The sequence below is a fragment of the Labeo rohita genome, chromosome 17, assembly GCF_022985175.1.
Source record: "Labeo rohita strain BAU-BD-2019 chromosome 17, IGBB_LRoh.1.0, whole genome shotgun sequence".
Taxonomy (NCBI): domain Eukaryota; kingdom Metazoa; phylum Chordata; class Actinopteri; order Cypriniformes; family Cyprinidae; genus Labeo; species Labeo rohita.
In genome coordinates this window covers 25285105-25311282 of record NC_066885.1, presented here as the reverse complement: position 1 = coordinate 25311282, position 26178 = coordinate 25285105, and the positions used below count along the sequence as shown (strand labels likewise).

The 26178-nt window shown below is 37.8% G+C and overlaps 2 protein-coding genes across 6 annotated transcripts in view; both read right to left on the bottom strand.

The window, feature by feature from the left end:
- ccdc88c (coiled-coil domain containing 88C) overlaps positions 1 to 12837 on the bottom strand; it is a 76200-nt gene extending 63363 nt beyond the window's left edge. For both annotated transcript variants that reach the window (XM_051134017.1, XM_051134018.1), the window contains exons 1-3: positions 12405 to 12837; positions 11360 to 11460; positions 7387 to 7495 (exon numbers count right to left, since the gene is read on the bottom strand). In XM_051134017.1, coding sequence (XP_050989974.1) covers positions 7387 to 7495; positions 11360 to 11460; positions 12405 to 12464 — 270 coding nt within the window. In that variant the 5' untranslated portion in view covers positions 12465 to 12837. The remainder of the gene's footprint in view (positions 1 to 7386; positions 7496 to 11359; positions 11461 to 12404) is intronic.
- A 2269-nt stretch (positions 12838 to 15106) lies between these two features.
- sptb (spectrin, beta, erythrocytic) overlaps positions 15107 to 26178 on the bottom strand; it is a 31065-nt gene continuing 19993 nt past the window's right edge. For all 4 annotated transcript variants that reach the window (XM_051134013.1, XM_051134015.1, XM_051134014.1 and 1 more), the window contains 24 exons: positions 25217 to 26087; positions 24998 to 25135; positions 24145 to 24904; positions 23794 to 23996; positions 22982 to 23072; positions 22715 to 22861; positions 22264 to 22533; positions 21884 to 22108; positions 21680 to 21769; positions 21244 to 21528; positions 20995 to 21125; positions 20646 to 20850; positions 20298 to 20521; positions 20046 to 20196; positions 19659 to 19903; positions 19432 to 19570; positions 19260 to 19344; positions 18992 to 19188; positions 17997 to 18070; positions 17855 to 17918; positions 17517 to 17773; positions 17205 to 17378; positions 17075 to 17117; positions 15107 to 16978 (listed from right to left, as the gene is read on the bottom strand). In XM_051134013.1, the coding sequence (XP_050989970.1) occupies positions 16793 to 16978; positions 17075 to 17117; positions 17205 to 17378; positions 17517 to 17773; positions 17855 to 17918; positions 17997 to 18070; positions 18992 to 19188; positions 19260 to 19344; positions 19432 to 19570; positions 19659 to 19903; positions 20046 to 20196; positions 20298 to 20521; positions 20646 to 20850; positions 20995 to 21125; positions 21244 to 21528; positions 21680 to 21769; positions 21884 to 22108; positions 22264 to 22533; positions 22715 to 22861; positions 22982 to 23072; positions 23794 to 23996; positions 24145 to 24904; positions 24998 to 25135; positions 25217 to 26087 (5255 nt within the window). In that variant the 3' untranslated portion in view covers positions 15107 to 16792. The remainder of the gene's footprint in view (positions 16979 to 17074; positions 17118 to 17204; positions 17379 to 17516; positions 17774 to 17854; positions 17919 to 17996; positions 18071 to 18991; positions 19189 to 19259; positions 19345 to 19431; positions 19571 to 19658; positions 19904 to 20045; positions 20197 to 20297; positions 20522 to 20645; positions 20851 to 20994; positions 21126 to 21243; positions 21529 to 21679; positions 21770 to 21883; positions 22109 to 22263; positions 22534 to 22714; positions 22862 to 22981; positions 23073 to 23793; positions 23997 to 24144; positions 24905 to 24997; positions 25136 to 25216; positions 26088 to 26178) is intronic.

Sequence of the window (26178 nt, the reverse complement as noted above, 5' to 3'; positions counted from 1 at the left end):
TGAGAAGCAAGTTTTGAAAACCAGTCTCCTCTTGGCTTATATCAAAATCAAAAGCTAGAGATTACAGTTTATAAAGTTTTAAATATGGATATTTTTCTTCCACAAATGCATTGATTCGTGCCAGAAGGGATTTTTTTTAAGCCCTGGAGTAGTGTGGACTACCCTTTATGATGCATGGATGCACTTCTTTGGGCTTCAAAAGTCAAAATCGATTCCTATTCACTGCCATTATAAAGCTTGGAAGAGCAAGGACATTTTTTAATATAACTTCAATTGGATTTGTTTGAAAGAAGAAAGTCATATACACCTAGGATGGCTTGAGGGTGAGTAAATCATAGTTTCATTTCATTTTTGGGTGAACTATCTCTTTATGACCTTCTTTAGTCATTTCCACAATCTTGACAAATCTGGTTTAATATACAGCTCTAAAATACAGCTTCTCAGGTAAATATGAGTGACACCAACTAGACACAACTTGTGGAAAACTTTGCACCACAATATCTGGGTGTGTTGGGTGATTGCCAGGAACTTGCTAATCTATTGCCAAGATGTTCTGACGCCGCTTTTCCACCAAAATGGTACTGGTGCCAGTTCTTGTTAAGGATGATTTGGAAGTAAACCTGCATTTCCACCAACCTGAGAAGCAAAGATTGATTACTTACTGTAGATTATTTACTTCATCTGACTACAGTCAAGAAGATTTTTCAATTATTGCTGGCATTCATATTACTTGGGAAAACTTTCCACTCTCCATTTGCCAATGCAATTGGTTCCTGGTTCTGAGCTTCCATTCAGTGGAACTCTAGAGATTTGGTTGCAAATTTTATTGTTCGCCAGGAGAAAAAAAAAAAAATGTAACTCTTAAGGCTAAGCAAAGTAAGTACACCTGTCCTTATGATTTTAGCTATCATTTATGTTCATACCAAAAACAGGGTGGGACAAAAAGTTTAATACTTAGGCTTATGGGTGTTGAAATCGCACAAGCAGTAATAACAGCAAGACTTGCATTAGCAAACACCACTAATTAATCGCTAAAATCATATGCATCTTCCTTTATCACACTCACTTCCTGTGTTGCTGCTGCATGAACATGCTCAGACAATGCATGCTATTTTACCCCTAACGTCAACAGCCATTTTCCACTTTATAGATCTTCTTAAAAATGTGTGACATTGTTCGACTTGCTCACATGAGCATAAAAGACCAGTCTACAATCGCCTGCTTATCTCACTGGCCTTCTGGGCCATTTCTATACACAGAGGCCAAGACCACTGTTGACTCTTAGACACAATATAGTTTACGGCTGAGAGGAAAAAGCACTTTGCAAAAAAGAGAACATCAGTTCATCTCAGATTTCCGTGTTGTGGTGGTCGCAAATAGAATGCTCCAGTTATTTCTGCAAATCAATCCAAATTGATGGAATGAGGAAGACAACAAATTGATTGGTTCTATTTGTGAATGGTATACGGTCACTAATATTGATTGTGATTATGCCACAGCATAGATATTTGTCATTAATTATTGATATTCAATAATGTGGTTGGTGTTTGTACTTAGTGTTGGTCTAAGGTGGTCTAACCATCTCACTGATGGTTATCAAAAATGATTAAAAAAAAAAACAAAATAAAAAAAATGTAACAGAAGCCAATTCTAACAATGTAAACTGGTGCAGCAGAAGTATTTACGAAATGTGTTCAGAAGCAACCATTGCATTTCAATTCCACTTGGTGCATCAACACCTTATACATACCTTATATTGTTTGCAAGTATTACAAAATGTTGTTTTTGATTCTTAGCCAAATATGGCACTTCAAATGGATCAAATAAAGTAACAAATTTTCATAGCAGATGTGTAAGTGATGCTTTGTTGCGTATAAATGCAAATTTTTTGATGAAGAGATACATGCATATTACTTGTTCACATACTACTGTTTTAACTTCAACTGATGCCAAATATATTGCACTGGCACTTAATTATTTTTAATTAAAGTTATTTGTACATTAATTGTAAAGTTTAAACAAATTTACAAAAATAAAGTCTAATGATATAATACAATGAAAGGAACCTTAAAGAGCAGGTCATACGGTATTTTGAAGTGCCCTAATATTGTGTTGGAGTCCCTTATAACAGGTTTAAATGCATCTAAGATCAGAAACCATTGTAATTTTCTCAGAATATACATTTATACACAGAGTAATTTCTAAATAATTTAGAAATGTTACATTCGATCAGCTTTGACCATAAGATCTGTAAATCCCTCCCTTTCATAAGCCTACTCTGCTCTTATTGGTCAGCCGACTAAGCCTGTTGTGATTGGCACAGAGAGGAATACTCGAGCAACTCCTGACAAAAAAAAAAAAAGTGCATTTTACACCCTGGAACGCAATTAAGTTTTGGGGTAGTTCTGAGTATGAATTTGGCTGGATTTGTTGTGAAAACCTGGCAACCCTGGCTACCATTGACAAAGCATGCACCAAAACAATAATATAGTGCCCCAACCGTCCTTAAAATAATGACATAAAAACATTTGAACACTTACGCAAGTGAATCATGTCCACAGCTAAACTGTAAACACTTAAAACAATAACGGCGAATATGTTAGCCGAGTGCCTAACTGATGAAACAACACAGTTTGTAAACTATGTCTACATTTTAAAATTATTACACAAAGTAAATAGAACGACAGTCTACATTAAACAACACATTCTTAGGAAATAGTGGGTTCACAGTGAATATTGTGGTTCACATTTGCATAAACAAAGCTATTTTTTTTTGGTGTTTTTCCCTTTTATTATGATGATACAACAATGAAGAGCTGACAGGAAGAGAAGTAGGACAGAGAGAGGGGGGGGCAGGATCGGGAAAGGTCCTCGAGCTGGGATTCGAACTCAGGACACTCATAGTGCAACAGCACTGTATGTCGGCACACTTCCCCACTAGGTTATCGGCACCAACACAACTTGCTATATTGAGCACTCAACTGAAAATGTACACATGTACCAATTGTACTTACAGGTTGTGGTTTGGAGATGCTTGTTAGTTCAAATAAAAAAAAGATTAAAAGCCAACGAAGATAAAAACCAAGATTGGAGATTTTGGCAATGAAAACAAAACAAACTTGCTTTCACAGTGCAGAACACAGACTTTTTTTGGCAAAATGCACACTAACTAGCAGAAGTGTTTGTGGGCAGGTCAGACTGTCCTATTTTGCAGGCAGGCGGGGATTATGCAAACTGTTACCAAATGACATAGATCGGTAACAGGCAGAAGATTCCAAAATATAACTACTTATTAAGGTGGCTCGGAGTCAACTCTTTCTTTTGAGAGACAATATCTTTATTTTTATTTTATTACCCCCACTTTCTGATTAACAACTTTGCAGACTGCTTACAATGAAGGATATCTACATTAAAAACTTTTCTAAATCCTATATGACCTGCTCTTTAAAAGGAAAATTCCTTATTAAGCTATTTAGTTACGTATAATATTTCCTGCTAATAAATTATTAAATTACAGATGGTAGATTGAACTTCAGCAAGCTAACCATAACACAGAGTCACCTGATTCAGTGTTGACACTTAATTTCTTATCAGTGTGTTACAGTATGTATTTGGGGTCCAGGCTACCTGTAACAGCTCGCTACCGAACAAAGAGTTAATGACTCAACTCCTAAATCATTAGAAGAAAACAAACAGGCCTAATTTGAAGCAAAGCTGCTAATGCGTAACAAAAGCATTTCCTTTGCCCATTAGCCTGATGCCTTCAGGACTGCATTTCAGGGGGTCCCGAGGCTTTCAGTTCTCACATTACAGTGACCCTTCCCCCATCCAGACCCCCATACGTGGGTCTCAGAGGGAGCGATTAACACGGGATAAAACAACACATCTGGTTCTGTTCAGCAGAGCGCTGACCCACATCAGATGTTCAAATGTTGCCTTTCTGAAGTCCATTTCCGGGGTCACACAGGACAGTTTCTTTTGGGCTGACTTGTGTGTGTGTCTTGGACAAGCTACATGAGGAAACTAACACTGCTGGCCAGTTTCAAACACCACAAACAATCCATCTGTGTGTGTATTTACCCCTCAGTGCAAAGAATATTAATGAATAAGCCGAGTTTTACCAGGCTGACTCAAGATATCTGACTGAGAGCCCTTCTTCTAGTTACAGTGCCAAGGTTCATATGCTTCTGTATGAACACAAACGTCTCAGTGACTTATTACTGAGCCCATTGGGTGACCCATTAGAAAATAACACTAAGACGAGCTCCACCCAAGCCAAATATGTGGTTAAGGGGGCCTTCCATCGCTGTGTGTATGATTACTACATTCTGACTCTGTGCCAAAATCTTGCATAATACATCATAACACTAATCAGTAAAAGGTTATTTTAATATCTCAACTGCCTAGTGCAGAGTGTTCATTTATACAGGACAAAGAAGGGACCTGTTGGATGGTAAAAGTAAGATGGCATGATCAATGACAAAAATGCAGAACTATAACCATCATAGATACCCCCCCTCACCAATATATCCAACAATCTTTACAGTGTCCTAACCATATTTAACATGAAAAAGTGATAAGCAATAAAAGAGTGTGCATGTATCCTAACAAGCCATGGCGACAACAGATCATTTTGCTTATTACTTGGTTTTTAATTCAGGCAGCCCCACTCAATGTGTAATCTTTAATTCCCTAAAACAGTCAAATTAAACTTCAAGAATTTTCTCATTTCCACACAAAACCGCTTTGCAACATTTTGCGTCATACTTGGTTATGACTCAGCATTAAACTTTTACCCTTGAAACTGCATATTTGGTTACCTGCTTGAACATGTTTGGAAAAACAAACAGACAGAGTAAACAATTCACCATTTATCCATATTTTTAATTCACAAAGTGTGAGTAGAAAACCCAGACAATTCCCAGCAACTGACACACAATCAGTTTTCTTTTTCTAAGTTGGGATGGAAAGCTGTGAGGTCTGAGCAGGAATGCTTCTGAGACGCTCTGCCAAGAGAAAAGGGGGTCAGATGTGGCTAACGCTTACTCAGATGATGGGACGCTGCCCAGAACCGACCAAACCATTCAAACGATTTCAACTCGCAAAACCAACAACATAAAAGCCTCCCTCCAGCAGTAATTTGAAGTGAGAACGGTTTTCTGTAAGACCAAAAATTATGGGTCAATGCTACATTTTCTCTAATATAGTGTTGAGAAAGACCTTGTCCTTTCATGTCTCCCTTTTTTCTTCACAATAATTACTATCATTATGACTACAGTTGCTAGTAAAAACTTTCAGCCACTTATAGACCACCTTCAACTCAGGTCTTGCAAACCATTCTTACTCCTGTATTATCCCAATGAACATTCATATATAATGCTTTCTAAAAATGTGTTCCCAAAACACATCAGTGTGGCATATACAAGTGCTATAAAATCTGATATTAAAATCTTGTCAGCATAAATAAGCCAATAATTATTTTTATGTAACGGTCAATAGATGCCCAATATTAAAGGGGATGTAAAATTCCCTTTTACATGGCATTTGCATATAAATGTGTCTTAGCAATGTGTGGATACAACCACCCTACAATTATGAAAAATCCATTAACAGTCAATTATCAAACAGTCAATTTCTCCACCCACGGCCGCTGACGGACCCGTATTAGCATATTTCCTCCCTCAGCCAGTTGTACACTCGATTAGCTGTAGCGACAACAATGTCTCGTAAGCAATGTGGGTGTTTTGTATTTGGATGTAAAAGTGAACATAAGAGTCTTTATTTTCTCCCAATGTCAGAGCCACTGAGGACGCAGTGGATTAGTTTTGTGTTTGATGGTAACGCACCACCGTTTTAGTTTTGTCTAAAACTTTAAAACTACACTATTAAATTAAAATACTACTAAAATAAACAGTTTTATTGCCATTACAGAATTTAGGCTTTACAACATTATAACGTAATGTATAAATTTCTAATATTAGTTGATATAAAGTTGAGGTCAAAAGTTTACATTAACCAATGTACCAAAATAAGAGGGATCTTACAAAATGCATGTTATTGTTTATTTAGTACTGACCTGAATAAGATATTTCTCACAAAAGATGTTTACATATAGTGCACAAGTGAAAATAATAGTTGAATTTATAAAAAAGAGCCAGTTCAAAAGGTGAAAACTTTTTGAATTTGAAGATCAGGGTAAATTTAACTTATGTTGTCTTCTCGGAAACATGTAACTATCTTCTGTAGCCTCTGAAGGCCAGTGCTAAATGAAAAAATATGATATTTAGGCAAAATAAGAAAAATGCACACATCTCCATTTTGTTCAAAAGTTTTCACCCCCCAGCTCTTAATGCATTGTTTTTTTCCTTCTGGAGCATCAGTGAATGTTTGAACTTTCTGTAATAGTTGCATAAGAGTCCCTCAGTTGTCCTCAGTGTGAAAAGATGAATCTCATAATCGTACAGTCATTGTTGGAAAGGGTTCAAATACACAAAAACGCTGGAAAACCAAACAATTTTTGGGACCTGAAGGATTTTTTTCTGAAGAACAGCAGGCAGTTTAACTGTTCAGGACAAACAACTGTCACTACACACACACAAAAAAAAAAACACAGCTGTGGATCATTCAGGTAACAACACAGTATTAAGAATCAAGTGTATGTAAACTTGAACAGGGTAATTTATAAATTCAACTATTATTTTCTTTTGTGGACTATATGTAAACATTTTATGTGAAATATCTTATTCAGCTCAGTACTATTTAAACAATAACATGCATTTTGTATAATCCTTATTTTGGTTAAATAATTAACATTTTGCAGATTCTGAAAGAGGTATGTAAACTTTTGACCTCAACTGTACTGTATATTCAATATTTATTGATACATTTTTAAAAATTATAAACAATATCATCATGCATCCCTAGTATCTACTATGGATGAGTCAGGGGGGTTAACTAGTCCAACAACCAGTGAGGTCTCTGATTAGTGGCTGATGTACATGATGCTAAACCAGCCAAATTATACCCAGCGACCAGTCATTCAGATAATTCACTAACCAGCTGATTCAAAATATACATACATATTTACACATCCCTACTGGCTGCCTGCACACAATAATTAAGATCAGAAGATTAAACAGGCTTGACGTAATGGAAACTCTTCTATGCAGATAAAAAAATATGGCGCCCAGCTACCCACAATTTCAGTCACATCTGCAGACAGGTTTAATCCCCTTGACACCAGAATCACCACCTTGTGTCTGCAGAGACCAGCTGCTGTCTGGCATCTAATACAATTGCATACATACACAACGCTGTCTTTAAAAAAGCGATGCAATCAGGAAGTACTTTTCCCATTGCATCAGAGCATGGAGGAAGAGATCTCACCTGGTAGTAGTTTTTGATGTGTCGGATGACAGTGTTGAGGTTCTGTATTCTCAGGTTGACATCGTTGTTGACTTGTTTATTCACTCGCTGATTCATGGGGCTTGGGTCTCTGTGGACCAAGAGCAACAAGAGTACATTTGAAAATCTCACATAAGCACATTTTTAATAAGGCTTGGCAGGATGTTTGACTGTCATTCAACAACCTAGTCATTATTGAGGTTGACTAGTTTAACGGTTTGGTGAACCCAATTATCCATGACTTCTTCAAAACCAGTCAACTAGTCGTTTAAACAACCCACCCTGAGACTGTGTTGCAAATAATTTTTATACATCAAATTGAGCTGTATTTTAATACTTTTTTTTTTTTTTTTTTTTTTACATATTTTAAATCTGATCACCATTACAAAAAGTTGTGCGCTACAGTTTCACATGTTTTTCTTTTATTCCACTAATTTTTACCAATTTATCATGAATTATTGAGTTTGGGCATCACGTGGGTACACTTGGAATCTCTCATTTCTTTTCTCATTTTTGCCCTTTTATTGTAATCCATATTTACATTCTTTACTGTAGAAAAGTTTCTGAAGTTTTGCATTTGCAGTGACCTGATCTTTAGATAAAACCTACAAAAAGAAATCCAAAACATAACATTGTATTACTTTGCATATAGATTTTTCTTGCATTACAAACAAATTTGTGTTCTAAATATATCCTTTACATCAACAAAAACGTTCCAAGTTATGCTGACATAACAAGTACTTAGGCTTTCATATCACTGGACTGGATTATTGGATGTAAAGGTTGAAGCCTGAGAGTGGGTCCTGGTCTTGGCGCGGACAGTTCTGAGGTCCTACATAGACTCTGCTTGTGCGATCCTCATTTACATTTGTTTTGTGAGAATGGCATGCAAATTCTGCCAGCTTGGCCCACAAATTCCCGCTTGCAAGTGAAAGAACCTTAAAAGATCAGGGTCAGTTTTCTTTTTTCCTCTGCTGTCTGGCTCAACTGTTTTCTGTTGCCTAAAGCCAAGAACGCTGCATTGAGTTTCACTTTATGTGCCGTTTTACGAGCATAGATATTGCAACTGACAGCATGGTTAGAAAAACAATGATTGTTTAGTAAAAGTCAAGGGAAGACCGATCCAAAGGACATCTGCCAGATGGTATGTGTTAGCATATGAGCTCACTTACTATCAGTGATGATGTTTACCACATACCTGGTGCACGGAAACACTGGCAAGGCTATTGGTTTGCTACAGGCATATGGGTGTGGGTGCATTAAAAATGGATGTGGGTGAGGAGAAAGGAGCAGTGTGTACATTGCCCTCAACATTCCACATCTCAATTCATTTGTAATGGTTCAGTGGAAACACACTGGACACCTGAATAAGTGAGTCTTCATACTAACAATGTACAAGAATTATCATCTTTGAAGCAAAGCTTACACATATCACATTTTTACGGCGCAAAACTATAACCAACTAGGTATAATTAGTCTGGTTTTAGGTTCACTTGACTCGAATGATTCTTTATTTTATTTCCTTATTCTTATCTTACTACCATTTCTTAGGAAGTGCTTACACAGAATGAGTTCTTGCATTCAAAAATGGCTGGAAGGAGCACAATGAAACAGAAAAAACAATGTAGGGCTCTCAGAAAACTGGTCTACTTTTTACCATTGTTAAAGGATTCATGACATGAGAAATCAAATTTGCCTTGATCTTTTGGCATATACACTGAATACGCTGATGATTTGACAGCTGATCACTTGATTACGCTTAATGCGAGTGTTGTGTCGCGTCAAAAGCAAATAGAAATTACAATCACTGCCACCATCTTGTCTGCACAGGATACAGTATACAGAAGCGTGTTGCTTTCTGACAGTCCACTCGCTTGAGTCTGTCATGAATAGGACAAATGGAGTAAAAAGAATGTTCACTTTGACGCGTTTGGTTTAAACAGCTCGTTTGCGTCTTTGTACAGATATTAGAAAGATCACTGCATAAGGAACCAGTGGATACTTAATGTTTAATGGCATCCCGGATCGTATCTAAGGATTGATCAGAGTATTCTGTTTTGTAAACGTGGCACAGTGTCATGAAGATTTCACAAGGAAAGCAGTACCAGATCTGACTGCAGCTGCATCACAAATGGTAAGTAAATTATTTCATAAATGCTTTGTCTGGAAATGACCGCTTTTTTTGTTTTGTTTTGTTTTTTTGGATAACGTTGTCAAAACACTCACATGCAAAGTAAGGGGGTGTTGATACGGTTTCCTAAGCAATGACGTTACCAAATCATAACAGTGACCAATTACTGAGAAACCTTAAAGGACACACCACTTAAAAACAGGTCGTTTCAGACAGAGGGTCAGAATGTGGGTTGAAAATCATTTTTCCACATATTTACTTGTTTTGTTTTTGTGCAAAAAAAAACTTTATTAACATTATAAGTAAACCTCAAGGAACATATTAAAATAATAAAATAAAAAAAACAATGTCATGACCCATATTATTTATAATAGTATTATACATTTTATTTTACATTTTTACTTGTCATTTTATTTTATATATTTATTTAGTTTTAGTTTTAGCAATTTTATTATATTTAATATTATACTTATTCAAATTAATTTATTATACTTAATTTTTAAAACATTTTAGTACGATTAGCTGTCAAGACAAGATTTTTTTTTAAGTTACATTTTTTGTAATATTTATATTTTATTTTGAGTTTTATTTTAATTAGGAAAACAACTGTAATACTTTTAGCTTTACTTATCAATACAGCACTGGTTTTAACCTGATTTATGAAAAGACACAGTGCAAAAAGCAGTGCAAGGTTTTCCAAAGATGTTCATCTATGGCTGAACGCAACTTTAAAGATGCTTTAAAACTTCAGCATGAAACGGAAATTGTGATAATCTCTTCTTTTCCATTATGACGCATATGCGAGTGAAACATTCTCAAATTAAAAAAAAAATGCTTGCAATTTCATATACATAACAGGTTGCTGGAGGTGAGGGCTTATTGCCTAGTCCTTGCACTGATGGACAAAAAAAATGTGCATGGATAAAAAAAATAATAAACACCTTAATATTTGCCTTAAAATTTATCATGCTGACTTACTGAATTCAGCACAAAATATGTCACATTAGGGAAACAGAACGGGTTACAAACGCCATTTCATGTTGACTTTAAGACAGCTATAGGAATGAAAACTTATGTAGTCAATGCCCTAAGAGAACATGACACCAGGGTACAATAATCTATTGAGGACAGCGACAAGAGTGTCTGAGGACAGCTAATGCAGTACATGTGTCATCCACCCATTAGACATGCCCCCCCATATATACAGAAAATATTTCCTTTGTCTACGAGGTCTAGTGTTTAAGCCCCTGATTAAGGCAGAGAGGGCGGCAAAGCTTCTTGAGTAAAAGTAGGTTAAAGGACAAAGCCGATGCAGCGGCTTCAAGAAGTTGAAAACAGTACTTTTCTAAAGCTCAATCTAGATGCACAAACTCTTGGTGTCAAAATATGTGTAATGAGTTGCTTTGCATAATGCAAATACTCTCAAAAGAAGAGATTTCCTTGTTCATTAGTAAGACAGACACACGCGATAGTGCTGCCTAGTCACCTGTTAGCTGAGGTTACAGCTTGAGCTAACCGAAACTTCTGTGGCCTAACTTTCAGTCAGACGCAAACTTATACTGCGTGCTTGCAAACTGATGTTAAGCATGACCTTAAAACTCTGGGCAAATCAGCCAGAGATGCTTTATTAACACACTAATTATGAAGAGGAACAAAACCGATGGAGCATGAAGATTTAGATTGAGTGTCTGCACAGTTGGATGGCAGGCAGGAAGGGATAGGATGTGGTTTCTGATAAAAAAAATAGATAGGCCTGTAACAGCTGCTAGATTATGGCATGTAGGCACAGTCACACACACACACACTTCAGCATCTGTCACTCACATGTGTGTCATTATCTTATGGAGGAAGACACCATCCACTAAATCCATGAACATGGAGAGCTTGTCTTCTGAACCGGACCCAAGGGGTCCAAAAGTCTTGACCTGTAAAAAAAAAAAAAAAAATAAATGAATCAATCAAATATAGCAGGTAGTAATATCATGACAGGATACATGCACAGCTGCACAAGCATGCTTTCTGTTTCAGAATTGAACTGAGGAGTGTACAAAATTATAAACATACTTACAAAGAGATACTTGTAAGAACGTTGTTAATAAATATTAAGCAAATATTGTTTGTTAAACAGTCTGTGTTCAACTCCAAAGACTAAACAACTGTCCTCCTCATTATGTGTGTGTTTATGTTTCTTTCAGTGTTATACAGTATCATGGAGCAGAAAACATGACAGCATGGGAGTGTTGTTGATTGTCTAATGTGGGTTAAGACGGTGACGTATGAGTTGGAAACACAGTGGCCAGAGAAAGCACAGCCAAACAGGACACAGGGGTCAAGGTAAGGGGGTCATAGGAAGTCCTTCAGGTTTTGCCAAACCCTGTCAAGTGTTAATAAAACTTTTCATGTAGGATGAAGAAGTATGCACACAAAGTACTAATGTTATGCTGTGGTATGTACAGATTTAAAAACATATCAAACTGAGGGACTCGTTTAGAACCAAACAAACAACTAATTGTAAAATAAATAATACACCATATTTGTTACACTGTACACACATTAACAGTAGCTATTAAATGTAAAACATAATTATCTAACATAAAAAGGGCATATTTACAATATGGATAAAATGTATGGGGGAAACCAAAAATAAAATGTTGCAATAAAGTTAAAGCATACTTGTAATACGTCCACACACATATGCGAAATGCAAAGCATGGTAGTTTCTTTCCACTACGTATGATGTAAATATAAATCATGCATCCCACGTTAGTTTTGCTCAGGTTTGCACTGTCACTAGCCGCTGTTAAACAAACTACACAACGCAAATACAAACTCCGCACACGGCAGGTGCCATCATGTCTTTGTGACTTACCCAAACCACAAGCGGTGAATCCATGAAGTTAGACATGAGTTCCGACACTGTAATATCCATTTTAGAGGGAAAAAAACAGCAGACAAAATACCCACGCAAGAGTTAAAATTATTTGCAGCTGAAAGTGCGTCTAAAGAAATAAATAAAAAAAACAAAGTGCGTCGGATTCCTCTAAGGCTTTATGTACTCCACATTACTGTCCGCCGCAGAACAATGCAGGGGACGCGAAACAAATCCATTCTGGAAATAAACAGACATCCTTTGAGGTAACAGTTTTAAAACTTTTAAATGACTTGCAATCCCAATCGTGAACGGTTACGGATACCTAAAGGAATAAAACGCTAGAGTCTGTGCGGACTTGCGCGATTAAAGTTCAACTTCTCTCCATTTACCCTCAGCGCTTGCTAGAGTTACTTTGTCACCGCGTATTCAACCTGTGCCCGCACGAATAGCATGGGAGAGTGACGTGCTCAACAGCCAATCAGCTGCGCGGATTCACAGGCGGGTGGTAGTAAATCAACCAATAGCAGACTTGTGAGTACTGGGTTTCATTCAAAATGACGTAACCAACAGCCGAAACGGTTGTCGGGACAACTAGACCTCAACGGTGCAGCTCGATGGCACCCTCAGCAGGTAACACGAATGTTTTTTGTACGTTTTACCTTGTTTACAGCATTCTTTTGTGTTTTTACCTTAAAATGATCGAGGTTGGACTATAATTACGCGCTGGATCGAAGCATTGGTTTGTGAAGTACATGAATCAGTAGCTTCATGTGCCCCTCAGGTTTTTTTAGTCAAAAAATTACATTTAAAAGTATTTTTTAGCTTTAGTTCCACGATTACTGTAGGTTTCATAATCGTTTTTGAATCAAAAATATGTAATTTATAGTTGCATTACGTTTATTAGTGCACAACATAAACTCTGTATAACACATTATATTACCAGTCAAACGTTTAAGATTTTTAATGTTTTAAAGAAGTCTCTTCTGCTCACAAAGTCTGCATTTGTTTCAAAGTACAGCATAAATAAGTAAATATTTTACTATATTTTTATTATTTATTTTTTTTTTATTATTATTATTAATCGTCGGTTATTTTAATTCACATGCACATACAAATACAGTCTCAGCTATACAGTAAGAAATAATGGGAAATATTCAAACAAGTAAACAAATTAACACAATCAGGCTAGGGCCTAAATATGCACCATAAAATAGAGAGTCAAGAGAAATTATTAATGTAGCACCAAAAAGGTGTCCATAACTGCCAAAAATCATCAGACTTTTGATGTATATCATAGGTGAGTTTCTCGAGAGGAAATAGTGTACATGCTTGAGACAACCACATTTTAAAAGATGGTACATGAGGAGATGACCACAATAGAAGTATACATTTCTTTGCCAGATAAACCAAAATTAGAAACAAGTGTTTGGTGTGGAAGTCCAAAACATTCTCTAATCCACCATATAATAAATACAATTCCAGAGAAAAACAGAATTTTAACTTAAAGAGCCTTTGTAGAAAATTATGTACTTTCTTCCAAAAAGAAATGATTTTGTCACAATACCAAAAACAGTGAAGAAATGTTCCTTTGCATTTTATACAGTTAAAACAAAGATCAGAGGAGTTTCTGTAAATCTTTTTCAGACGTAAAGGTGTAAGATAAACTCTGTTAATGAATTTATAATTGAGTTCATGAATACCCAATGAAGTACATATATTTTTATTATTTAAAATAACTATTTTCTATTTTAATATATTTTAAAATTTAATTTAGTCCTGTGATTTCAAAGCTGAATTTTTAGCATCATTACTCCAGTCATATGATCCTTCAGAAATCATTCTAATATGTTGCTGCTCAAACACATTTATTATTATTATGTTGAAAACAGCTAAGTAGAATTTTTTTCAAGTTCAGAATCACTTATCATCACTTTTGATCAATTTAAAGCATCCTTGCTAAATAAAAGTATTAATTTCTAAAAAATCTCCAAGCTTTTGAATGGTATAGTGTATAATAATACAAAAGCTTTTTATTTCAGATAAATGCTGATCTTTGGATTTTTCTATTCATCAAAGAATTCTGAAAAAATTTACTCAGCTGTTTTAAATATTGATAACAATAATAATAATTAAAAAAATGTTTCTTGAACAGCATATTAGAATGATATCTGAAGGATCCCGTGACACTGAAGACTGGCATAATGCTGAAAATGTAGCTTTTATCACAGGAATAAATTACATTTTAAAATATATTCAAATAGACAACAGTTATTTTAAATAGTAAAAAATATTTCACAACATTACTGCTTTTGCTGTATTTTGGATCAAATAAATGCAGACTTGGTGATTTAAAAAACATACTGTTCAAAAACTTTTGACTGGTAGTGTACATTTATGTTTTTAAACATTTATAGACATTAACTTATTTGTTTTATTGTTAAATAGTAACAGTGTAGTTTTTGTGTTAATGAACGTCATGAACTAAACACATCACTATTTTCTTGCTGCATTCTCACACTTCTACACACTTCTGTAGTGTCTTCTACAGGACAAGAGTGGTATATTTTAACATTAACTTCAAATAACATTTTACTAAGTGAAATTAATTCAACTTTACCTGATCAGATTGTTAAATAGGAAAGTAAATAAGGCTCAGACATAAACACACAAGTCCTGAAACAGACAACAAGGGGCAATAGTTACTGCAAACAGAGAGTTTATTGATTTTAATACTCCTAAAATGAGTCATACCTTGCTTTCAACTTATTATATGTGATTTTGCATTGAACATACAGATATAAAAGGAGAAAAGAGAATGGAGGCATATTAGTTGAACGGGAGATCATTCTAATGTAGACTGCAGTGTTTAAAAAAAAAAAAAAAAAAACACCTGGAAGATTTTGGAGGTCCAAGATGTAATGGCCAAAAAAAAAAAACACCACCTTAATAGAGCACCACACTGACCCTCGTAAAACATGACTCTTTAAACGTGTTTATATCCTAAAACCCAACAGTGAGATGAAATTCAACTATCGTTAAACATGAAGTTGTTCTTGTTTTAGCTTGCATTGCAAAAACAATATGAACATATACTTTCAAACTAATATAATTCCTATAAGTCTTTGGAAATAGGGCACTTAAATTCTAATCAATAGATTAGACAATATACTGTTTTACTGTTTTGATATAACATTTCAAAAAACGTATGTGACAGATAAAATATAAGTAAGCATAATGAATCTTTAGCACGATCCGAATGTGGGCGTTCAGTTTAAATGTAGGAAGTTCTTATTATTAGAATTATTATTATTATTTGTTACAGGTAAACTTTCCTCTTTATTACCATTATTTCTACATTCATATTTGTATAACAGACTATTCTCCTTGTTTTCAAACATTCATTGGCTACCAAGTTTAATTTATAGTGCATTGTCCAAGCTGTACACATCTCTTTCAAATTTGAATATTTTTTAACACATTTTAGTGCTAATAATAGTTTTACTATCCTTGTGTAAGGGTATTTACGGGGGGAACCTGAGTTATGAGAAGGTGAAACTCTTATCTTAAAGATATAGCACCATATTAAATAAATACATCAGTTCATGCTTTGCAAAAGCATTCAACATCGTTTTTGAAAAAAGAAAAAAAATCTACCCCTCTCATCATCTTTGTCTTCTCTTTAGTACCATGACTGTACTTCTTAATGCATTCATACATAATGGCATTAATATGTTCACATTTGAATATAATATTATTATAATATTAATATTCATGTTTGTTGGAAAAATGAAAAATACAACACCTAGGACAGTCTAAAAGCACACTAAACACTGTGCGTATTGCATATAGTGCATGGAAACGCCATAGTACAGTGTTTAACACTTTTATCATCACACCACCTGCTAGTTGTTGGCCATTTACAAAAAGAAATGCCTCTCCAATGTCAAATTGTATAAGTTCTGATGCAAAGAGCACAGTATTACATTTGCAACCATTTTAAAGAAATAAGGCAGATAAACAAAACTATGCATGTAATTTATAGTCAAAATTCATACTGAAGCATGCCTAAAGAAACTCAACACATAAAAAAATCATGACAAAAAGAAATCCTGTTTTCTTACAAATGTGTTTGGTTAAATTTGATCAGTTCCTGTGCTTTTGTATACAGAGTGAATGTGGCATGTGACTCTAGTATAGGAAAAATACAACAAAACATAAAAAAGCAATACGTGTGGACATTAGCAACACTTCATTAGCTTAGATACAGGCAGCAGTGTAATCTACATTTCATATAGCTGAATTCTTACAAATTAATATAATGATTAAAAAAAAGATGTTGTTATAAATCTGTTCCATTTCACCTGTGTCACATTCTGTCCAGGAGTTTATTTCTTCTTAGCGAATAGACTAAACCTCTTCTCCTTCTCCTTCTTGGCTGAGGGAACTTCTAGAGTAGTAGAAGGAGGTGGAGGTAGGCTTTGTGCCTTCACTCCTGATGGCCCTGCAACTGGTTCTTCTGTCACAGCTTGTGCTGCCTGTTCTATAGCCTGAGTCCAGTTTTGAAGTTCTTCCTGTGGTCACAAAGACAAAAGATACATCATTAATGGCGTATTTTACAGATTATACTTAACTAAGCAGCTAACTAGTAGAAGCAGTTAATAGCGCACCTCATCTTTACACTGGAACAGATATTCACTTCCATCTTCAAGTCTGGCAAATGGAACAAGGATAAAACAAGTGAGTTAAATGCATTTTTATTTTAAACTTACTATCAAGATTGATGACCAAAACGCTTACCGGAGTTTAAACACATGCTTCTTTTTCTTATAGTTAGTCAAGATCTCGCATGAAGCATTGGAGAGGTTCAAGGGTTCCTCGCCATGGTAGGTGACACTGTGACTAAAGCTCTTGGCGTCCTTGTAAGCAGAGAGCTGCCCAGGTTTGAGCACACAGTAAATGTTGTTCCAGGACCTGAGACAAGAGATAAGAAGGTGGACAGTTTAATATTCAGTTAATCAAAAAAGGCAAAAAGCCCAATTGCTGTGATATTCTGGATATTATGATTTGGTTACTTCAGTGTGATTTGGTTACTTCTACACAACAGCTAACCTGTTGGATGCCTTCTTATTAGGTCCCTCCATCTCATGTTTGCGGGATAGTGTTCCCTCCATCAAGACTGGTTGAGCTTGTGAAGATTCAGTGGGAAGTGTGGCAGCTTTTTCTGTCTCTTTGGTAACCTGGATGGATGTGGAAGGGTCCAGCTCCAGTGAGCCACTATCCTGCATCTCTGAGATCAAAGGCACAGTGGAGTCTCCTGCTGTGCCATCAACTCCCACAGAACTTGGCTCTATTACTCCTAAACCAGACTGAAAACCACACAAGAACAAAGTTTGGTTACAGATTCAATACAATTACAAGATTCTTACAAATACTTTCACTAAACTCACCAGAGACTGTTCTTCTGTGGTGTAGAGTTGTGAGGACTCCTCTGCAAACCCTGTGTCTTCTCTCCTAAGGTTCAGAGTTTTAATGTCAAATTTGAGAATGGAATATGGAGTTGGGGAATTGTTACCCAGATCAGAAATATACCTGCTCTCTTTTTCCGCCTCTTGCCTGTACTGTTGCATCTCCTGTTGTTGCATCCGAATTTTCATCAGCTCCAACTACAACAGATTATTAATAGTCAGTAAGTGGTGCCTGACAGCGCAAACAATTCACATAATTTGAGATATCATTAAAGGAGAAGTTCACTTCCAGAAAAAAAAAAATCCCTAATAATTTACTCATCCCCATGTCATCCAAAATGTTCATGTCTTTCTTTCTTCAGTCACAAAGAAATTAAGTGTTTTGAGGAAAACATTTGAGGATTTTTCTCCATATGGTGGAGTTTAATGGTGGCCAACGGGTTGAAATTGCATGGGTCCAAATTGCAGTTTCAATGCAGCTTCAAAGGGCTCCACACGATCCCAGCCAAGGAATAAGAGTCTTATCTAGTAAAACGATTGGTCATTTTCATTAAAAAAAAAAAAAAAATTATATACTTTTTAACCACAAATGCTCATCTTGCACTAGCTCTGCAATGCGCATGTGCGTCTTCATATATTATGTAATCATATTGGAAAGGTCACATGCGGTTAGTTCTTCATCTGTGTACTACGGTTCAAAAAAGTTGGGTAAAGCGAAAAACATTCTTTCTCCAACTTCAAAATCGTCCAACACTGTTGTTTTTTTTGTTAAGGGCATTTCACTTTTCTTGCACAATCGCTTTGTAAACACTAGGTCGGTACTTCCGCCTACATGTAACCTTTCCAACATTTATTACATAATACACAAGTTCGGGCTGGTAAAAGACGAGCATTCGTGGTTAAAAAGTATATTTTTTTATTTTAAGAAAATGACTGATCGTTTCACTAGACAAGACCCTTATTCCTCGGCTGGGATCGTGTTGAGCCCTACAGTTTGGACCTTCAACCTGTTGGCCACCAAAGAAGTCTACTATTCCTACTATTATCAGGAATTTTTTTTTCTTAAAGTGAACTTCTCATTTAATGTCTAAATGCTGTCTTAAAGTTTAAAACACATACTGTTGTAAGACGTTCCAGTGCTGAGAAACGCTCTTCCCATGTAGCAGTGGATTTCTCAAAGGCTTCATGTCTCTTAAGCAGTTTTTCCACCTCATCCACTGTCTCACCCAGATCCCTACTGACCACGTATGGCTCCTGGGCAATCAGCCAGGCCTCTGCCACAGATGCATCCCGAACAAACTGACATACCTCCAACACTAGAAGGAGATATATTTATAAGCAGCTGTAATATGCAATAGTGTGTATGTTTGTTTGTTTGTGGACTTACAAAGTCTAAGCCAATCCCATCTTTCATCCCATTTGAGCATCATCTCTTTCCTCTTCTCTACCAGTTGCGTCAGCTTCTCCTTAATCTGTGAGGACAAGAAGTATATATGAAAATGGATGCCTTTATAGACACTTTGTCGTGGCAAACTGTTATGCCTTCCATGTCTGGTTACCTCTACAGAGTCCTTATGCTTGCGTTCCAGGAGGGCCTGGCCCAGCTCCACACACTGATTAAACTTTGGCCCACGTGTCTCAATTTCAGCACGGATCCCTTGGTGATACTTCATCAGGAGCTCCACTGAGGAGACATCTCTTCATTGGACAACAAGAAACAAATTTCATCACAAAAAGGAACATTTACATCTCTTACTGTAATGACTACAATGATACATTTTCATACCGTGGCTTCTCCTGTGTCTCTATCTGCTGAATGATGCTTTCCATCCAGGCCAGCAGGTCTCTCACCATGGTGAAGAAGCGGAATTTGTCTGCCGTATCCTCCAGCTGCTTCCTCCTGCCTGCACAAGCATCCAGCAGACCCTTCCAGGCCTCTACAACCTCTTTTTCAGTTGTTTGAATAGCAGTGGCCTGATCTCCTGCATACTGGGCGTACAGTCTAGTAGCGGTCTCCTGGAACTGTTTCACCTACAATTGTTTTGATATATATGATGAGATATATGTTTTGAGATATAACTTTTCAGATTTTGTACACAAGTCCCAAAGATTTTTAGAGATGAAAACATTAAACTTATGACAACCGCTTGTTCATGTAAAGTGGTTTCCTTGCCTGTTTGCCAAGGGAGCTGATGGCCCTTTCAAATGCAGCATGCATTCGGTGGAAAGACTCTGCTTTGCTGAAGTCTTCTCCCAGATCTTCAGGAAGCTCATTCTTCTTCTCCTCAATGTGAGCAACCAGCTCCTTCCCGTCACAGAAATACCTGACCAAATTCACAGAATATTTTAGATAATGTTTTCCAGTCCAATTCTGTACTCCATACAACACCTCACACAGGTTAGTCTTTTTAATACTTCTACTTACTTAAGCAGGTCATAGGAGGCTGTGAGGTGCTGGGCACGAGTGTCGATGAGCTCCAACAAATCTGCCCAACTCTCATTGACTCCATCCTTCCACTCTGCTAGGGTCGCTGCCTCACTGTGGCCTCCTTCAATCAGATCATCTATGATCCGGTTCACAGTGTCTACACGTTCTTGACCCACTGTTCCTGTCTCCCGTGCAAACTCTCTGAACTTATCTCGCAGGATCTAAAATATTGATGTAATTAGAAAAATATTGATTGTAATTATACTAATCTAAAATGTAAGAGAGAATGTTTGAGAGAACATTATGAGAGAAATGTGCTTTGTGTTGGGGTGGAGTCCAATTTACCGTCACATGGTCAAGGTCTTGGCCCATCTCTTGTGAAGATGCCACCACATCACGCTCTGCAATCCACTGTTCAAGATCCTCCACTTCACGGCTAAGCAAGAAATGATGATATGTGTGGTCCAGCTTCTTTCTGCGATCCTCTGCCAGCTCCTTCAGCCCAGCGTACTGCTTATCAACTTGTCCTTGTCTCCGGATGATGGCCTCACTTCACATACAGACAAATGAAAATTTATCTTTATTATGGAGTGTTTTTAACATACACTGGGGTGTCTCAGGATTCAGTTTAGCTTGGCCAACTTTTCTCAATATACAATATAATGTGTAAAGACATGCAATTAGTCCACTATACCCATCTGGGTGCTCTTCAGCCAGCATCCTCTGGGCACGGTCTGCCAACTGCTGGATGGAGTGTGCATAGTCATCCACTGCCTGCTTTGAAAGCAGATGTCGCTTCAGCATGATCATAGCACTCTGTTCATCCTACAACCCAGAGAGGTTAATTGTCAATTGATTGGCTTTTCACTGCACACAAAATTTGGAGTTGACATAACTTGGCATTTTGACGATTTCTTAAGACAAGCATCATAAAACGCTCTACCTTGGCCATTTCATCAGCGATCATGTAGAGTTCTTGTTCCCCTATCCAGGCCTCAGCCTCATCTGCATCATTGTAATACTGCTGGGCCTCATTAGAGCCATAGAGCCGTGCTCTCCGTTTGGCCATTTCATCCTGCAGCTTTGCCCACACCTCCTGAAGCTTCTTCATCTCCTCAGACATGTGTTCTTCTTCTGGACTTCCCTCAGCTGCTGCCACCATTCGACGACCACGCTCTAACACTTCATCAATGCGTGGCTGATGACCATCAATCTCTTTTTGAAGAGACTGTGGAGGATATGAAAGTTTTATATTAAAGGGGTGGGTGGGGTATATGAAACCATAGATATCATAGATAGTCCATGTTGTCAAGTTGTGTTGTGGTCTACCACATTTGATAATTAGGAATGATTTGTGGAAGTAAGTAGAAAAAACTCACTTGGTTCTTCTTAAGCAGAAGTTGGACAGTCTGAAGATTGTTGCCATGATCTTCTGACATTGCCATTGGTAGCCTCTCATTAACCCAGAGCTGAGGAGAACAAATCAAAACTTCTATGTAAGAGTTCTTTGGGTAGAGAGATCAACAGAAACTAACGTCACATTCTGAGAAGCTGTAATTTGGATATGCTTGGCATGTACATACTATTTCATCTGCAAGATCTCTGAAGAACTGGTGCACTGCTTTAGCGGCCTCCAGCTTGCCTCTGCGTTGGGCGAGAGGTGTAAGAAGCTTCTGGAAGTCCCTCTGAAGAGTCTGCTGCTCAACTTCAAGCTCAGGCTGGTCCTCTCTAAGAGAAGCATGCTGCTCTACAGCTTCTTGAAGTTCTTCAAGCTCCCGTGCACGATCCCGAACTTGGTTCTCTGTCATCTAGTGGAGAACAGAACAGATTTAAGCAGTATTCTATAAATTACTATCAGATATGGAACGACAAAGCACAGACCATAGTTTGGCCTCAAGTGAGGTAATATACTGGATTGTAGAAGACACAAAACAATGAAAAAGTAACAAATTTAATGTCACACCTGATGTTTCTTCAGTAGGATGTTAGCACTGGTAAGATCCCTAACTTCTTCATCCACATCACCCTGGAGCTGCTGCTGCAATTCAGCCAGCCATTTCTTTAGGTCAGCCAGGCTCTGATCAAACAGCTCGGAACGGTTTGCGTCAAAAAGCAATCGAGCCTTCTCCTGTGTTGTGCTCTCCAACTTATCCCATAATTCATGAAGCTTAGCAAGACGATCCGTGACAATGGGCTCAAACTCAGGTTTGGATTCCATCAGTTCCTGTCCCTCCTAATATGAGGATGGTTCAAAGTACATAGTAATTTTTTTCAATAATTTCAACACAAACTTATGGTACACAGCAAAACTTTTCAGCGCCGTTCAACATTATTTTAAAAAGCTGACTATGGAAACTGGCTACGGAAATCCAACTGCTGTGCTTTATTAAAGTGCACATAAAATTATCATATACCTTATCAATATTATGAAGCCAATCCTTGTTAGATGCAAGTTCTGCCATGAAGGCCTGGTGTTTTTGCCACTTGCTATGGAGGTTACGAGCCTCATCATATGATGTATCCTGTGCAGTCAGCATTTTCTCATTTATCCACAGTGTAAGCTAAAAAAAGGGAAGTAAATGTTTATTTTATGTGAAAAGGTCACAAAGAACATTACATTTACTTTAGAAGCAAATCTGTGAGATCTTGCATATGAACATTTGGAGTAAGGCATTACTCACATCTTGGGTGTTTTGAAGGAAGTGCTGAAGTTCCCTGTTGTCCTTCAGTTTCCCTGAGACTTCCTTGGCTTTGTCTCGATTCTTATTGTATCTGAAGACACATACACACAAATATATTGGTTATTTACTGGTTGGTCTCTAGTACAAAGTGGTGTAAGAACTTTATATGGTTAAATGTGAACACTGGCAGACATTAAAATGGCTTTTCTTTACTCCTCCATTTTCTCACTGCAGAGAGAACACTTTAAAAAAGCAACATAAGCCAATGGATTAGGTATACTTTCACAAAGAGATCAATACCCATCAGGGCAGGCGCCCATCTCAAGGAGCTACAGACTGCCTGGGCTAATAGGGGAAATGCAGGCCACTCCTATACAGTATAATGCTTCTCTCACTCACTGCTGATTTAGCACAAAGCACGCACAAAAGCATGGGTGCATTAACATAAACTTCTAGGAGAAACCTATGGTTGCTTTCTGAATTACACTGACATTGTGGGTTGACAACAGTCAATTATTTGATGTAAATGTTCTTGTCAAGCCAATGTATATGCTGGTCTAGAGGATAAGTAATAGGCAATATCATTAACTTTTGCATTTACTTCTCTTATGTAGGGTCGTGTGAGATGCTGTAGGCAACTGAACTGAAAATCCTCTGTCTTATATACTTTTAAGCGTAGAATCTGAATTTTAAGGGAACATTTGTTTTAGTGGACAGTTCATATGCTAGGTCAAAGAGGAATGTTCTATGTAAATTATATTGTATGTCTGACTTTGGATGTAAAATAGTTGAAATAATATAAAAAAACAGACCTATCTTCAATGGAGCCCATCTTGTCTTTGACCCTTTCTGAGTAAAGGTTTCCACTGTCCACCAGCCTCTGACCAGTCTCCAGTGTGCTGAGTATCTTCTCCTCATTAGCATCCATGGTGGTAACAAAGTCCTCGTGTTTCTTCAGGGCCTTCTCTGCTCCATCAAGCGTGTCTGGCTTGTCTAGGTGGGCTAGAGTGTATTCCTTTTATGAAGTACAGGAAAAGACACAGAAAGAGACATAGCAAATTAAAAGGGAGAAACAAAATTAAGAAACTGCAGTTGAAGGTTGTTCGCAAAGAGTATTAAGCTGTTTTGGGTGTTTACATTACAAGGTTCAATAACCATCATACCTGGTTATTTAAGATGGCCTCAGCCTGCTTGGCATCCCTCATGAACTGTTGGAAGCCGAGACTCTGATCTAGGAAGTTCTTGCGACTGTCCCACATTTTGTGCAGCTCGTCCCATCCCTTATCAAGACCACCCAGCCTCTGCTCCAGCTGCTGATACTGAGGATCATCTTCTTGGCCCTGAATGACAGCTGCTCCTGTGTCCCTCACACGGTGGAAGTCTTCTTCATGACCGTCCATATCAGCCCTCACAGCATCATGGAGACTCAAGAACTGCTCAGTCTCTGGTAAACCATCAGGCACATCTTCATATGCAACAGCCTTCTGTGTCTTGAACAGCCAGGCTTGAAAATCGTCCATGTCCTGTAGGAAGGTCTGCAGCTTGCTGACCTCCCCGAGAGAGTCTTCACGGTTTTTCAGGGTGCGTTTCAAGGTGTCCCATGCTGCATCCAACTCTTCCTGTCTGGCAAGTATATCAGAAGCATTTTCTGGGTGGTCCTTCACAAGCTTCTGAGCCTCGTTACGCAGGAAATCCAACTTATCTTGTATGGCAGCAAGGTCTCTTTCCATGCCAAAGAGCTTTCTCTGAATGGTAATGACTGCAGCTAGGTCATTCCCAAGGTCCTGTGTTGACTCAATGACCCGTGTCTTCTCTTTCATCCATGACTCCGTCTCATCACATTCAAGATCATAGTTATGTAGGCTGAGGGCTGAATCTACTTTATGTTTTTTATCCTCCACCATTGCTTTAAAAGCTTCCCATCTATGAGAAGAGAAAAGGGGAACATTACAGATAAGTTCTCAAGTATTTTTTTTTATTGGAACTGGCTTTCATATCTAGGATTGTAACTCTTACTTTCTATTGAGACGAGTTTGACAGTCTTTCACTTGTTTTGTCTGTGGATGCCTGCTGTCTTCAAGTTGTTTGGCTGCTTTATTGACGTTATCAACCCGGGCCTGCATATTACCCATTTCCTGAGCAAGAATGCTTAGCCTGCAAACAAACAGAATATTTTATGACAGTGGCAGAAATTGAAATAGTTTGTCTCTGGATTGATAAAACCAATAACCATACCTGTTTTGTACAACTTCCAGATCTTCCAAATTCTCCGGCGTCTCCAGCCCAACCAGCCAGGTCTCTTTCTGGCTCATCCAGAGCTCACAAGCATCTGTCTCACTGAAGATAGTGTAAAGAGCCATGGTGTCATCCAGCTTCTTCTGCCTCAGGTCTGCGAGGGTCAGAAGCTCAATATACATATCCCGGATATCGTTCAAACGTCCTTGTATGTCTGGTGTGTTCCTTAATTCCTCAGGAAGTGCATTGGCCTGTTTGGATAGAGCATCAATGGTGGCTCCATTCTTAGCTGCCTCATCTCTCAAGTCACGATGTTTTTTGAGCAGTCGCTGTGTTGTGTACTCATCATGCCCAATGTCGTCACTGCTCATCTGCCGCATAGCATCAACCAGCCAGGCTTTAAGGTCATCGGCATCACCCTGAAACTGGAAGAAGCATTGGGTGTCTTGCAGATTCTGTTTACGGAAGGCAGCCAGTTCCTCCAGCTGCTGCCACTGATTTTGCACATCATCCATGCGCTGCTGCACTTTGGGGGAACCCAAGTGCTTGGCCTGGATCATGCTTTCTCCCTCATCCATCACCTGCTTCAAGTTGTCCCGTCTGGCGGCAAGCTCATCCTCAAAGACACTGTGTTTGCTCTGCAGTATCAGCACACTGGTCAGGTCCTTACCATAGTCAAGAGAGGAGAAGATGTGTTCCTTTTCCCGAATCCAGCTCTCCAGCTCTGCAATTTCCCATAAAAAGTTCCAAAGTCGTCGCGACTGCTCAAGACGAGTTTTCCTCTGAGCTGCCAGAGCACACAACTCCTGGTAGCACAGGTCCAAGTGTTGTACCCGATCACGGATCACTTGTGGGTCACATGGTTTATAACCTAGATGATTAAGAGCAGAAAAGTAAAGTAACAATGAACAGTGTGTTACAATTGCAACAAAAAGACTACAGAGACTGCTTCAACTGTACTC